We start from the raw sequence: 16,913 nt of genomic DNA, 5'->3' as shown, positions 1-16,913 counted from the left end.
AAAGCCTTCTGGGCACGCACGTCCGATGCTGGTGCAAGGGCGTGCCACCTGACCTATACCTGGTCAGGAAGGTGTTGGATGATGCCTCACTTAGTTTCCTGCAGGGCATACACGTAAACATTAAATACGAGCCTCGATCGGCTCTCGGGTTATCTCGTGAATCGGCTCAAAGAGCCGATCCACCCATGATTCGTACAAGGTGTCCGAATATATGGTGGTCCTGCTTGATCAAGATAAAGCCGATGAGATCTACGACGATTTAGGGTTTTCACCGCATAATCGGATCATCCTACTCACGATTGGGCCTCGCGCTCGCGTACGGTGATCGTAAGCCGATCCTAGATAGGGCCTAAAAACCAACACGAAGTTGATCCCCGGAACATCCTGTCTAGGGCTAGCAAACTACACCCTACACGCCGCTGGATCCTCCAACCCTTTGTAAGGCCTAACTATTGCGGATATTAAACTAATCCTTGAAGAAACAAGGAGCAACCGTAACGGATCGGATCTACTAAACAATGATCAAGCGGGGTGCCGCCCCTACACCTAAGATAGGTGTAAGGGCGGCTAGATGCGTAAGGGTTGCACTACGACAGCATGTGATACTAAGAACAATGCTAACCCTAACACATCTAAGATAACTACGTTGCTCGCCATCAAAAAGGCTTCGGCACGAGCAACGCATGAACAACGTAATAAGCTTGTGCCGCCTAGATCGCAAGATGCGATCTAGGCGGCATGGTGCTACCAGGAGAAACCCTCGAGACGAAGGAGTTGGCGATGCGCCGAGATTGATTGTGTTGAACGTTTGTTGTTGTTGTTTCCATAAACTCTAGATACATATTTATAGTCCAGGGGACTTTCTAATTGAGGCGTGCACCAAACCGTGCACGGGCAAAACTCTAACTTCTAAACTAAGATGTGATCTAATATGTTACAGATACACGGGCAATTTATCCCGACTTGGTATAAAAGGCCGATTCACGTATTTCTTCCGTATATAATCTTCAAATTCATCTTCAATCACGGCCCACCTCTGATCCGGTCAAATTCTGGTGATAACAGGTGCTTGAAGCTATGCAAGATAATGACCTATGGATTTGACCTTATGGATTAGGTCGGCCATGCAGTAAAGTGAAACTATGAAATCAATGGGCACCACCATACCAAAGGGTATTCCCCCCCCCCCCCCCCCACCCGAGCCTCAAGGTAAAATACCACTTTCCTTGTAGGAAGGATGTCAAGCAAGTAGTTGGTGTGCTCCAAGTTTGTTTTGTTGTTTACCCGGTCTCAAGACCAGATGTGGGAGGTGATACATGTTTGTGTGATCATGCATAACATGATCATCAAGAGTGAGCGCGAAGATCCTACAACAAGCTAGGAAGGATAATCTGTATGATCATCTGGGTCCTCCCTGTTGATCAGCACCTGCCTGCGGAGTTTGCTAATTTCCTCTCCATTCAGAAGAAAAGCCATGACGTAGTTGTTCATGACGAGCTGCAAAATGATCTTGTAGAGCACACGTGGACGCTCAATGGAGCAGCACGTGAGTCTTGCTCTAGTTGAATCTTACTTTATTTGGGTTGTATGGATTATTTTATTTTTATTTTTATTTTTTTATTGAAGAACTCATTTTTATTTATTTCATGAGTTAGAACTTTGCAAAATAACATGGTATGCATATAAGAAAATAGGTTAAAAGCCCCATTTGGGGCCGCATGTATTGCGGGTGTGGCGGAGAGCCAGAGACACCCACATATGCAGCCCTTCATCCTGAGCCCCCTATATATGCCCGATTCTTCGATGTTGCTAGACCCCATATAGGGAGCGTGAGTGGAGATGTTCTCAGCGATGGTTTCGACAGATTGTCGTGAAAAAAAACCTTTCCAATCTTTTTTTTGAGGGTAATAAAATGAGAGGCAACCTTTGGATGCAGGAAGAAAAAAATGTAAATTTAACTAATCTATATATAGCTAGCTAGTTGTAACTACACTCAGCCGGCACCTTGCCGTTCTTGAACCGCTCCTTGTCGGCACAATAGTCGTAGATCATGTACATCTTCTGGACGTTCTGGTAGGCCGCCCGCTGCTCGGCGGTCAGACTCCTGTACTTGTTTCCATTCCACCGCCGGTCCGGCGAGTTGCATGGCGTCGAGCTGTTGCTGCCGCAGGCGTGGATGCTGAACCCCTGGAACCCCGCAGTGAAAGGCGCGCGCTTCCAGTTGATCTTGGTCTTCCCGCCGTCCGTCGCCCAGGCGGAGCCGTCCCACAGGCTCGCCCGGACGCGCATCGGCTTCGCCGGGAACTCGTACCCCGGCACGCTCCCCGTCAGGTTCCTCAGCACCCGTATCGGCCTTTCGTCCACGAAGATCCTGCCAGTTGAACGCATGAGCCAGACACAGATTCAGTCTACTCGATCTGATGAAGGCCACAGCACGCAGCTTGTAGTACAAGGTTTTTGGGGCATATATGTATGGACGTACACGAGCTGGTAAGGGTTCCAGAGGATCTTGTAGTCGTGGAAGTTGGCTGCTGGATTGAACCACAGGTGCAGGCTCTGCTCCCTGCGGCCGTGGCCGTTGACGAAGACGTTGGTCTGGAGGGTGATGGGCTTGCCGTCCACGTTGCCCAGGAACTCGAAGTCCACCTCGTCGTGGTTGCCGCTATCAGGCTCCGACGTCAGCTACGCATAAAAGAATTTTTTGTTTGAACAAAGTAACAAACGGTAAGTATACAAGCAACACCGATCGGATCAGCAGCCTAGCTCACGTAGAAAGCTGTGACAACTCCGGCTGTGTACCCTCCGGGGACCTTGATCCTCATGCGGAAGAACCCTGAACCGTACGACAACTTGGACGCAAACCCAGCGCCCGAGTTCTTGTCCATGGCCAGACGGATCTTGGTCCCCTGGTTTACCAGGTGAAAGTCATCTGCGCCCCACGCTGGCACGTAGTTCTCGTCGAACGCCGGCGTCCTCGCCGGCGCCATGCTAGCTAGCCACGGCCAGGAGGATGACGATGAGGAGGAGAAGCGGCAGCAGCGGCATCTTGGAAGCCATTGCTGTAGATTAGCCACGCGATGTGCATGGGAGGGTTTGCTGCTTCACCAATTGAAGCTCACCTGGCACGTCCTTATATAGGCTTCGATCGATCCCCAAACATTCCATAGTTACCAAGTCTATACACGGGTAAGTTTTTAGAAGCAATGTAATAGGTTTCCTTGTGTCGATTAGGAATTAGCAATAGTTTATCCGGAAGGTTGCCATGAGTATTCTTCGGCCGTGTTCCTCCCCTAGTAGCTTTCATGTACATGACCCTGCTGGTCTAGTCCATGAATAGCATTGGTATGTTTTCATCTGTATTTGTTAGCCCATATGCCACACTCTTTGTTCGCGAGCCTTGAAAAAAAAAAGACCAAAAAGAAGAAAAAGTCTACCACTATGGCATCCTCTTCGTCGTACTATGTTAGATTTCCTCGCTGCCCGGTTATTTTCAATGGCACCAACTACGATGAGTTTGTGGCCTTCATGCGCATTCAATGTGCGCGGTCTTCGACTTTGTGGTGGCGAGGTCTCATGTCCACCGTGTTGAGTATAAATACACTGCCTAGTCTCTTTCCATCAGTTTAGACTTTTGGTTTGATTGGCTTGTGCAACAATGTTTCATGGTATCAGAGCCAAGAGGTTTTAAGTTCAAGATCCTGCTCACACAGTTTTAAAAACAAAAGAAAATAAGATTCTGCAGCCCGCACCGAACCCACACTAAGAACTAAAATAGCCTAGACGTAAGGGGGGGTTGAATTTGAATACACTACGTAGTCTCTTTCCATCAGTTCAGACTTTTGGTTTGATTGGCTAATGCAGCAATATTTCAAACTGTGCCCTGTTGTTCATGTGGATCCTTCCCCGCCTATGCCATCGGTCATTTCTGGTAATGCTTCCTAGGCTGTAAAGGATGCAACCCAGACTGCGAAGGTTGCTGCAGATGATGCTTACGATAAACATGTACTTGAGTACTCATCTGCACTTCACTTGGTATCTATCGTGATGGTTTGGCTTTTTAAACTCAATGGTGTGATGAGAATGTTAAAGCTACTGCAGTTTTCTCTTAGTAGCCTTAGTTTGATTCTGAGTTTATGAGTCTAGGTAGATAGGGTCTCACCTTCGTTGGTGCTGTCATCCTTTCTGGTGATTCACTCTATTGATGTATCTTTGGTATGTTAGGAGCATGCTCTTCAGCAGGGCAACTCCACTGATGGTTCTCTCTATTTATTTGTGGTAGGTTAGGATCCGCTTGAAAGGTGAAGGATGGAACCAGGTCAACATTATACAAAATGATCTTGGTGAGTAGAAATGGTATGTTTTTCCTTGAGAGGACCATGCCAAGATAAGTATTAGGCTCTTTTGTTGCAAAGTATTTTTGAAGTATTTCAGAAATATTATAGTTTTTCCAAAATACCGTAGTTTCAAATACTTTAATGTGTTTAGCTGTGACAAAAAATTGTGGTATTAATATTTCAGTATCTCTCAAAACATACTAATTTTGAAGTATTGAAAAAACAACTCTGCACCTTTTTTTTCCAGAAACTGAAGTATTACTTGCCCGTGCACTTAAATACTATGGTTTTGTAATGTTTCAGTTTTAGAAAAAAATCGTTACCAAACTAGGCCTTATCTATATCGAACGGTGACGAGGAATACCCACTTGAATCAACTATTATCATGAAAATATGAGACCTTTTAATGAGGATGATGGAGATTACCTCCAAAATATCCTAGGAATCCTACCACCAACCAATATATTTATTAGGTGTCATTTGTGACCCGTTTGACAGAGATAAATCTTGTCAAAACACAGTGGTATGTTCTTTCAAGTTATTTATCTTTTCCTGTTTATGTCCATAACTTGTGGCGGTCGCTTGACATCATTGTTTTTTTGTTTTGTTTTTCATCCACGGCGTCATCCAAAAATTACATGAGAAGGTCAGAAGGTGGTTTCCTGCATTATTATCCCTGGTGAAAGCTTGGCTGTACTACGCCTTTGACCAAGTTGTACGTGTCAGTACCGTTGTGTACAAGACATAGATGGGTGGCCGCCTATCTTTCAGCAAAGAGGCGTGGGAGAACTTCCATAGAACGAAGATTTACAAGTTGGACAAGCTGTACAAGTTATCAGAACTTCATTATCAAGTGGTCCTGTTTTTAGGAAAATAAATAAGCAAAGAATTGCGACGGATGTTGTTATTCCAGTTATCCTCTAATTTGTCAAGTACTCGAGGATCGTTTGCTCGATCGTTTTATCTTTATTATTTGAGGACCTCAATCAATCCAGTCTGCTCACTGTTGTTCACACATATCACTAGATATTTTAGATGCACTCGGCCGAATCGGAGAATGATATGCAAATTTGTCCATATATAGTAAGGATGATCAGATCGGTCATCTGCGTGCTTTAGATCCATCATCCATGGCTGGTGAAGCATTATTTTCCATCCATGGCACAGCTGCTCAAGCATTATTTCTTCTGTTCCTCGTCTCACTCGTTATACTGCTCATCGGCAGGAAAAGATGGAGCCGAAGAAAAAGCAAGCAGCAGCTAAACCTGCCGCTCCCACCTTCCCCTCCGGGCAAATTCCCGGTGATCGGGCACCTCCACCTCGTCGGTTCCCTTCCCCACGTCGCCTTCCGCGACCTCGCCCGGAAGCACGGCCGGGACCTCATGCTCCTCCGCCTGGGCGCCGTGAACACGGTGGTTGTGTCCTCACCTCGCGCCGCCGAGGCCGTCCTGCGCACGCACGACCACGCGCTCGCGTCCAGGCCGCGCTCCACCGTCGCTGACATTATCTTATACGGCTCGTCGGACGTCGGCTTCGCGCCCTACGGCGATCCCTGGCGGCAGGCCAGAAAGGTCGTCACGACGCACATGCTCAACGCCAAGAAGGTGCACTCGTTCCGCCACGACCGTGAGGAAGAGGTGCGCATAACCGTCGCCAAGATCCGTGCATCTGCGACAGCGGCATCCGCTGGCACGGTGCCCGCGACGGCGGTGGACATGAGCGGGCACCTGGACTCGTACGCGAACGACGTCGTGTGCCGCGCGGTGCTCGGGAGACACCACGGCGACGATGGCAGGAACAAGCTGCTCCGCGAGCTGACCAATATCAACATGTCTCTCCTTGGGGGGTTCAACCTCGAGGACTACTTTCCGGGCTTGGCAATAGTTGGCGTGTTCACCGGCTTGGTGGTGTGCCACAGGGCTACGAGGGTTCGCAAGAGATGGGACGAGCTGTTGGACAAGCTCATCGACGAGCAGGGTCGCCACCGCGAGCACGAGAATGATGCCAGCTCGTACTTCATACACGTCTTACTCTCTCTGCAAGAAGAGTACGGACTGACCACAGACAACGTAAAGGCGATCTTGGTAGTAAGTACTCCCTCCTTTCAATAAATAAGGCTTACAAATTTAGTTAAATGTATCCTCTAAGTTTGATCAATTTTATAGACAAAAATATGAATATTTTTTATATCAAATTAATTTTCTTACATTCACCGTAAAATATATTTTCATAATACATTTGATTCATGTCGTAGATGTCTATATTTTTGCCTTTATCATTTAGTCAAATTTAGTAAGGTTTGATTTGACTAATTTCATAAATCTTATTCATCGAAACGGAGGTACTACTTGGAGTAATTTACTAGCAGCAATACTTCAATAAAAGGACAATTAATCCATTCAACGAACGGATAAATTCCTAACTTCTCACATGGTAATCAAGAGGACATGTTTGATGCGGGGATCGAAACGACATATCTTGTTCTTGAATTTGCAATGGCCGAGCTGATGAATAACAGACACGTCATGGCTAAACTGCAAGCTGAGGTTAGAAGGAGGCGTACACCGGCGCCGAACCAAGAAGAACCACGACAAGACGTGCTCACGGAAGAGGAGCTCGGTGACATGGCCTACCTGAGGGCCACCGTGAAGGAGACGTTGAGGCTGCACCCGCCGGGGCCGCTCCTCATCCCTCACCTCTCGATTGCTGATTGCCAGATCGACGGCTACATGATCCCTGCCGGGACACGGCTCATCGTCAACGCGTGGGCTCTTGGTAGAGACCCAGTGTCTTGGGAGATGCCAGAGGAGTTCATGCCGGAGAGGTTCCTCCCAGGAGGCAGCGCGGCAGCACTCAACGGTAAAGGGAAGGACTTTGAGTATTTGCCTTTCGGCTCCGGACGGAGGATCTGCCCAGGCATAAACTTCGCGAATGCTGCTGTGGAAATGATGCTAGCTAACCTCGTGTACCATTTCGATTGGGAGCTGCCAGCAGAGACAGAGGAGGTTGATATGAACGAGGTGTTCAGCTTGTCGATCCGGCGTAAGGAGAAGCTCCTTCTTGTTCCAGTTCCAAGATCCGTCTCCGATAAGAGAGGAGGGTAACAAGTAGTACTTCCTCCGCGTCCTACCAAAAATATCTTAGATTTATCAAAGGTTAGATGTATCTAGACACTATCTAGTGAGTGAATACATTCAACTTTTAACATATTTGAGACACATTTGGTGGAACAGATGGAGTATGAAATAAGAGAGTGGTTAATACTTAGTTTACGGATATTGTGATGGCATCAAAATCAAATGAAAGTCGCAATCCATGTTGCAATTCATGATCAACACAAATCATGAAAAATATTAATAGTTTGGAGTATTTTTCTCTGTTCCAACGACGTGCAAGTAGTGAAAGTAGCTAAATTCCAGTTGCAACTCCGATTACAACTGGAAAAAAATAACAGTTACATATGTTGCAAGACATATCTAGCACAAATCACGATGTGATTCAATGGTATAAATGACAATTAATAATTAAAGTATTCTCCATTAATTGAGAATTAGCAAAACTGATACTCCCTCCATCACAGTATACACGGCACCTCTCCAAAACCATGCATTTTCGGAATTGGAGCTGTTTAAGGCGGCAGAGAATTGATTAGGCAATTAATGGGGGCATTTGGAGTGCAATTAGCCCGCAGGTTTAGCTCTTTCCTTTTACTTTCCGCTGTGTGCATGCAAGTGTGAACATGATCAAGTTTTAGGATATGCATGCCCATCCGTTTTGTGATAGATTTTAAACTACATGAACTGTGACACATGTAGTACACGATATACGTATACATTAGGGTTTAGGCCGGGTTTACCTTCGGTTGTGCCATCGGAGCCGCTGCTGAAGTTCAAGCCCATGGAGTCGCTGCCGCCGCCGCCAAACGAGATCCCGCCGCTACCATTGCTGAGGTTAAACCCCACGAAAGAAGATCGCGCGCTCCCTCCGTTGTCTGTCCTGCCCCCGCCGACGGAGGCACTCCAATTCGACGAACCAGCCTCGTTAGGTGCGGGAGGGCGAGATGGGTGTGACAGGCCGACGCGTCGACGGGGCAGGGTTGATGGAGGAAGATGCGGCTCGAAGCCTGCCGTGCCGATGGAGAAGGATGGCAACGCTCGTCCGGTGAGACCAAGAGGAGGAACACCTCCGGGCGGCGGCGACCTGCGTTGGAAAGCCAGTCGCGAAAGCCCACAGAGGCCAAGAGGAGGAGGCCGGCGATCTGCTGAACCTTGCTGCGGTGGCGCCATTGATGAGTGTCGTCTGTTCGTGTGCCTCCATCGGCACAAATATATAGCGAGCGGAAAAACTGCTGAAACATCGGCGGCAGATTTTCGATTCAAGTTTGGAATTGGGAGCGGGTAAGATAGCGGGAGCTTTTGATCCACGAAATTTTCTCTCCTTTTGGATGAAAACTGTGCGGGAAGAAAGGAAACTGTGCGGGAAGAAAAAGGAAGGAGAGAAAAACCCGCTGGAATCGGTCTCCACCTCTGCATGCGAGGGAACAACTCGTTAATTGGCTGGGGGTTACTAGGCGCTAATTTCTCGCGTAATTAGGCGTAGCTCACTAACTACCGAATCTAATCCCACGTCTTGCGCCCAGGATAAACAGCCAATCAGTTTTCACCTTGGTCCTAGAGATTTTGGAGAGGCGCCGTGTATACTATGATGGAGGGAGTAAGATAAATAGTTATATTTGGCGTATTCAATGTACAACAACTATTGAAACACCTATATTTGTAGTAACACATGTGATGTTGTAAACATAACCTTAATTCCCTAGCCTTCGCGAGGACCCCATTAGAGGCATGATGTGGGCCTAAATGCGCAGCTACATGCACATCTCCTCCTTGCGCATATATGTAACTCTTTGTCGATGAATACTTCCTCCGTCCTCAAATAAGTGGACATCTAGTTCTAAACTTTGTCCACAAAAGATTGTACTCCTATCTTTTCAGTGTACTTTAATTGCTTCTTTCTCATCGCACGAAAATCAAACCCAATAATATTAAGCACATATTTTTTCTTGTTTTCTACATGCACTTAGCTTATTGGAGGTTAAAGAATTAAAGAGGAGAGATGCATGTTCCCAATTATTTTTTACTCCACTTTATAATTTGTCTTGAAAAACCCGCATGTACACTTAGAGCAAATATAATAAGTCCTAGTCAGCTGGCTATAAGAATTAAAATACTCCGTAATATATTGTTACCTAGTTGGAGGAGAGAGGGGAGGGGAGAGAAGAGGAGTAGGCTCTTATGTAAGAGTCAGCTCTAGCACGCGCTCCTAGACACTATGTGAAAGTCAATGGTGGGTCATGCACTAATAAAGTAGTACAATTTTATATCACACTATTGTACATGTTGGCTCTAAGGCTGGCCATAGTGGTAAGTATCATGTAGTAGTATCATGCATATGATACTACTACATGATACTATCTCTATAGTGGGTAGTATCATGGAGTAGTATCATAGTCATGCTATATTTATTGTTTTTTAGAATCTCAATGCAAATTTGTGTACAAGATTTGTTTAGCATTTACTTTTCTCGTTGTTTGCGCTATGATACGGTATTTACCTATGTTACTCTAATCTCCTCTCTCCTCCTTAATTAGGAGCCACGTCAGCATTTTTGTGGGACCAATGTGCATGATACTAGCTATGATACTACCACTATGGCCAGCCTAAGATGAGTATAGATGACATGACACTTGCCTTATAGTCAACAGTTGGCTTTACTATTGAACTTGCTCTTATTTATTTATTTGTGAACGGAGGGAGTACAACACAAGGAATCATTCGCAATTCCCTTCTTGATATTAGAACGAGACGCTCCTCTCCTTCTGCATGGCCGATGCAGTGTACCATGTTCTGTACAATGAAGAGATGCCCAAAGACGCCGGTGAAAGGATGAAACCTCTCCACTGCCAATAGAGCTAAGAACTAAAATTATTTTAATTAATTTAGGTTAGCTGAACCCTTCTTACAATTATTGAACTCTTCATGTGGTCCTAGTTTTAAATGAGTGCCACTAGGAGTGCAATAACGATAAAGAAGCCAAAGAAGGTGAACAACTATTTCTTCAAGAGTTCGGTATTAAACCTCGAGTTATATCTGTAGGAAAAGTTCGCTTGTACATTCTATATTTGGAGTCCCAGCAATTTGGTGTACATGTAATTTTTTACCAGCACATGCCACTTTTCCCTGATGACTGCTGCATGCACGAAGGCTACTTGCTCATTGCCAACATGGGTGGGACCCACCAAAAAGGTTGTTTGACTTCAAGTTGTTATCAACACTTGAGGTACTCTCAAAATATACACCAAAAAAATTGCACTTGTTCTTAAAAATTTCAGATGAGATATTAAAGTTCAACATGAAAAATATAAATCAAATCATCCATGCAGCATATATTTTTTAAACTTGTACAAGAGAACTCGTAAAATTATATAGACAAATAACCACCTAGCTTAATAGTTTTTATGTGTGTTTACATTTTTTTGTCAAACAATAAAACTTGCAAAAAAAAGCTTTCAACATATGGAACACACCTTTCTAGAAACAAAAAAACAACAAATTTTCTTGTGGAGAACTAATTTGAAAAAAAATCACCATCTATTTTGACAAAAACAAGGAATAGTTAAAACAATAAAAATGTGTTTCCAACAACAAAACGGTTAAACAAAAACTTCTCACCGAAGATTCATTTGCAAAAAAAGGCAACAACTATTTAATAAAAAATAAAAATGATTACAACAAAAAAATCACCGCGGTTTCATCATTTTGAAAATCATGGAAGCATCAATAAAAACATCGAGAAAAACACAACTTGTAGCAAAAATCCAGAAAACATTGCAATAACTCGCACCTCCTTTCACAACGAAACTCATATAATTTCGTACATTTTTAAATCACTTGTACACCATGAAAAATGGAGGATACTTAACTTGTAGAAAAAGACCAAAAAACTTTGCAACATCTTTTGGTGGCACCAAAATTACACACCTATGCCAACTCATTTGACTCCAAGCATAGAGTGATGCAGCAAGCTCAATTTTCCACATAAGATGAGTCGAGGTTTGTATCAAACTTTTGGGGAAAAAGTGGTTCTATCTCTATATCTTCATATATCAACATGCAAATTATAATAGAATAGTTTTGTTTCTCCAACTCCATCGATAGGTTTATGAGGAACACATGATGTGTAAGAAATATAAATACTGATAACTGCAAGAACACATATCAAGTGTAGCTAGTTCAAAGTAAGAGTATCAAACCACGAGGAGCTGCTAGTAGTGATCTTAATACCCGTTGTTACTATTATCTTAGGGTACTTGTAAGTTATTCTAATTTCAAGATAAAGTATGTAAAAGACTTGTTTTGTATTGATAACTATAGTAAATAAGAACAAAGAAATAAACTAATGTAAACTAAAACAAGAGAGTATTGAGAATGTGTTTGTGGTATGATTGAGGGGTTCTCAAGAAGTGTAGGTTCTACCACTAGTTCTATGATTCATGTTAATTAAGATAAAATATGCTTCGAAGAATGTTATGTATGGGAGAGCTCCGTAATAAGATGCGTCCAGAAATCCATCGGTCATCGTATCTCTAAATAACCATATCATCTAGCCTTCTGCAGCCACATATGGACTGATGATATTAAGGGGTGTACCCATGGTCATCGATATGAGCTTTGTGAATCCCTCTTACCCCCCTTATCCACGTGTTAGAGCGCCGATACGGTAATGTAACTTCTCGTCGTTCGCTCTACCACATTTCAAAGGGTAGTTCCCTCTCAAGACCAATAGGCAATATTACATGGTGCACAACATGTAATAACACACACTAATACTTAAAACCATAGATCATCTTAGATTCATCTCATATTTATGCTAGGGGTTCTCCATATCTTCTCAAGAATAAAGGAACTACTCATACATGAATGGGATCAACATCATAGCAATATCAATATGAAGGTACAGTTGCAAATACGTGTAAATCCTAATAGAGTTCGGATCACAACCACGTAGACAAAGGGGATCACAATGAAGACGTTGATGATGGTGTTGATGATGGAGATCGATGCGTTACCCTTGAAGATCCTAGCCTCCTCCTCCCCTTATGTGTGTTGATCGAGATGGTAATGGAGGCGACGGCTGCGGAGATGGTGGCGGCGGCGCGGCGGAGCAGGAGGGCTCTACCCCTTAGGGTGTGGGATGAAGGGGTGCCTCTCCTTGCCTCCTCCCCTCTTTATATAGGCGATGGAGGTCGGTATCGCGAACCGACGGAGTTGGGGACGAATATGCCCATTGGGCCTTCACAAATGTTGTTCTGTTTGACGAAACGGACCCAACGGAGCCCGGTACGGGCGAACGGTACGGGCAGACCTGCCCGTACCGATGCTCGTTAAACTTGCAGGTGGTTTCGTATTTTGCTCGTCATTTCTTTATCCGGACTCGATTGAGGTCTTCTTTGGCTCGTTGGACTCGTATGGACGAGAGCTACAAGATCATGGTGTTAGAACTTAAATATAAGATGTTAGAAAAATATCACTTTTCCTACACCTTATATGGCTAAGTCCAGTGTCTGTAATTCTCCCATCTTGTACCCTCTTGGTCCCTTTTGCTCCATTTTTCTGTGATTGCCAATAACACCTAATACATATCAAAGACAAGGAAAACATAATATGCGAAGCTCATATGAAAATGAATAAGAACTTGTAAGTATGCAAAATAGGCATAGGTGTATCTAGCTGGACCATGAAATGAGTGACAATATAAGTAATAGTATACTTAAAAACCTCAATAAAATAGTGCTAAATTTCAAATTATTAAATACTAAAGTAAAAATAATAAACCAAGATATTTTTTGTATTTTTGGATGTAAGTAGAACTGAAGATAAAAGAGCATGAAAATGATATTAAAGGTGTTTCTTATGGTTCAAAATTGATTGTGGTTCATAGTTTTACTTGACATCTCTCGTAAACATGCTGGGACAAATATAGCTTGAAACAACAAGTTACAAGCCGTGACAACAATATTAATGTAATGATTGATATGAATTCAACATGCATTACATCCTAGCATAGATATGATGAAGTTTGAGAATTAGGAGAGTATTGTCTTAGGCTGATCATAGTGGGGAGTAACTTAGACTAGTAATATGCATGTTTATGTTACTACCTTCATAGCAGGTAGGATCTTATATGCGGTTTCATACATTGTGTTATTTATTATGTTGTAGACTCATGTTTCATGGGGTGTCATGTTATGGTAATATAGCTAGTTACCACCAGACTCTCTTTCTTCATTTATTTTCATGACATGTCACCAAAATATCTTGGGGTGTGTGATGTTACTAACTATGTTACTCCCACTACAAGTAGTCTTGGTAACTTTGACATGATGTTGATTAATAATATACTAGCTTGAGAAAACAAGGTCACTAGAATTTCACTAAATGAATAGTAGAATAAGCATTCGTTTCTCCCTAGTGAGGTAATCATTGGAAGGGAGAAAACATTAATTAGCAACACACAAATTTTCTGTCACATGCCACTACTAGATTACTCCAACTAACACCGAAAAAACCTAAATGGGTTCTTGCATACAGGTTTGATTGGAACATAGCATAACGGGGTAACATATGAATCTATCAATACATCAGGCATACACTCAACAATTGCATATCATAATTATTCATCTAATAAACAAAAGATCTGCCATCAAGTTAATACCAATATGACCACAATCATGGGATGAAGCTCATGTGGCTCTACGAGTGAAGCTCATAGAGAGATGATACAAGTTAGTTCGACAAACCCATAGTCCAGATGTGGACTACTCTCTCTTCATCTTGGCGGTGATATTGATGATGTTGATGGAGGCGAAGGAGTAATAAGGGGTGATTCCGGTGGTGTTTCCCCCTCCAATCCTCGCAGGTATGTCTTTGGTTCATATTTTATGTGTTTCACGGCCGCCTCCTAGCAACTCTACGATTTCTGGGTATATATATATGAGGTTTTAGGCCAAGATGACTCGTTGGGCATGCTTAACGAGGAAAACTAACCAACGGGGAACCTCATGGGCCCTGTGGTACGACCCACCATGGTCATGCCATATGCCCTCTGGCCGACCCACTGGTCCACTATGACATTTCTTATTCTCACTTCATTGAAATTCCCCAAAACCTGATGTGGCAAAAAAGTCAAGGTCCTTTTGACATCTTGAAGGTTCCTCAAAATCAAAAAATACGTAAAATAAGAATTTTTTGTTTTCCCGATTTTCAAACAAAACAAAGGGAACTCTGTGAAAAACCCTCAAAATTAATGCATAACATGGTTAAAACCTTAGTACGATGCAAGTATGATGGATTATCACACAGTAAACACCAAAACCCATGGATGCATTTTACATGTATCAACATATAGTGTGTGCTTTCTCCACAAAATTGATTCGAGGTCATTACCGTTTTGAAACACGTGTGCTACATCGAAAATCTGGGGAACCACAACCTGTAGCAAACATCCAGATACAGGAAGCAACCTTGATGTCTACGCACGCTTCTATTCCTGTAGATAGTGTTGGGCCTCCAAGAGCAGAGGTTTGTAGAACAGCAGCAAGTTTCCCTTAAGTGAATCACCCAAGGTTTATCGAACTCAGGGAGGTAGAGATCAAAGATATCCCTCTCAAGCAACCACTGCAATTAAGATACAAGAAGTCTCTTGTGTCCCCAACACACCTAATACACTTGTCGGATGTATAGGTGCACTAGTTCGGCGAAGAGATAGTGAAATACAAGTAATATGGATGATTGTAAGTAGTAATTGCAATCTGAAATAAAGATGGCAGCAAGCAAACATGTAACAGAACTTGTTGGAAACGGTGTTTCAATGCTTAGAACCAAGGCCTAGGGATCATACTTTCACTAGTGTACGCTCTCAACATTGATCACATAACTGAATAAATAAATGCTACTTTCTACACTCTCTTGTTGGATAACAAACACCATTCGTTGTGTAGGGCTACAAAAGCACACCTCAAGCCGGAGTAAACAAGCTCCACAACATCCGGAGTTCATATTAAAATAACCTCTAGAGTGCATAATAGACCGTTGCAATTTAGACCGAGTACTAACATAGCATACACACTATCAACAATAGCTATGAAAGGGGAATAGATCGCATCAATACTATCATAGTAATAGTTAACTTCATAATCTACAAGAGATTACAATCATAACCTACGCCAAGTACTACATGATGCACACACTCGTCAACATTACATCATGGAGGAGGAATAGACTACTTTAATAACATCACTAGAGTAGCACATAGATTAATAGTGATACAAAGCTCATGATCACATATAGATCACACCATGGGAGAGAGAGATGAACCACATAGCTACCGGTAGAGCCCTCAGCCTCGGGGGAGAACTACTCCCTCCTCATCATGGGAGACAGCGATGGCGATGAAGATGGCGGTGGTGTCGATGGAGATGCCTCCGGGGGCAATTCCCCGTCCCGGCGGCGTGCCGGAACAGAGACTTCTGTCCCCCAAAATGGAGTTTCGCGATGGCGGCGGCGTCCCTGGAGTCTTTCTGGAGTTTCGTCAATTGGTGTCGGGTTTTTAGGTCTCGAGGGATTTTATAGGCGAAGAGGCGGCGCAAGGGGGTGCCTGGGGGTCCCACCCCATAGCTGGGCGCGGCCAAGGGGCCACCCGCGCCGCCATATGGTGTGGGGGCCCTGGGCCTCCTCTCCGTCTCCCCTTCGGTGTTCTGGTCCGTCTCGGTGAAATAAGATGTTTGGTTTTTATTTCATCGAATTCCGAGAATATTGCCCGAACAGCCTTTCTAGAACCAAAAACAGCAGAAAACAGGAACTGGCACTTCGGCATCTTGTTAATAGGTTAGTTCCGGAAAATGCATTAAATTATTATAAAGTGTGAGCAAAACATGTAGGTATTGTCATAAAAGTAGCATGGAACATCAGAAATTATAGATACGTTGGAGACGTATCAAGCATCCCCAAGCTTAGTTCCTACTCGCCCTCGAGTAGGTAAACGATAACAAGGATAATTTCTGAAGTGACATGCTATCATAATCTTGATCAATACTTTTGTAAAGCATATGAAATGAATGAAGTGATTCGAAGCAATGGTAAAGACAATGACTAAACAACTGAATCATATAGCAAAGACTTTTCATGAATAGTACTTTCAAGACAAGCATCAATAAGAATTGCATAGGAGTTAAATCATAGAGCAATAAATTCTTAGTAGAAGGTTTTGAAGCAACATAAAGGAAGATATAAGTTTCAGCAGTTGCTTTCAACTTCAACATGTATATCTCATGGATAATTGTCAACACAAAGTTATATGATGAATGCAAATAAGCAAGTATGTAGGAATCAATGCACACAGTTGACACAAGTGTTTGGTTCTAAGACAGAAAGAAGTAGGTAAACTGACACAACATAAAGTAAAAGAAAGGCCCTTCGCAGAGGGAAGCATGGATTACTATTTTTGTGCTAGAGCTTTTCA

The 16,913-nt window shown here is 43.4% G+C and overlaps 1 protein-coding gene and 1 pseudogene across 1 annotated transcript; one reads left to right on the top strand and one right to left on the bottom strand.

Annotated features, from left to right (window-relative positions):
- Positions 1–1,977: 1,977 nt before the first annotated feature.
- Positions 1,978–3,057, bottom strand: LOC124670812 (annotated as a pseudogene).
- A 2,313-nt stretch (positions 3,058–5,370) lies between these two features.
- On the top strand, positions 5,371–7,450 carry LOC124677106 (indolin-2-one monooxygenase-like). Its single transcript, XM_047213103.1, has 2 exons — positions 5,371–6,421; positions 6,779–7,450. The coding sequence occupies exons 1-2, from the start codon at positions 5,465–5,467 to the stop codon at positions 7,436–7,438; spliced, it is 1,617 nt and encodes a 538-aa protein (XP_047069059.1). The 5' UTR covers positions 5,371–5,464; the 3' UTR covers positions 7,439–7,450.
- Positions 7,451–16,913: the final 9,463 nt, after the last annotated feature.

This window comes from Lolium rigidum, chromosome 7 (assembly GCF_022539505.1).
Source record: "Lolium rigidum isolate FL_2022 chromosome 7, APGP_CSIRO_Lrig_0.1, whole genome shotgun sequence".
In the NCBI taxonomy this organism is placed as follows: Eukaryota; Viridiplantae; Streptophyta; class Magnoliopsida; order Poales; family Poaceae; genus Lolium; species Lolium rigidum.
Note: the sequence above shows the minus strand (reverse complement) of the source record. Positions and strands in the feature narration are given on the sequence as shown.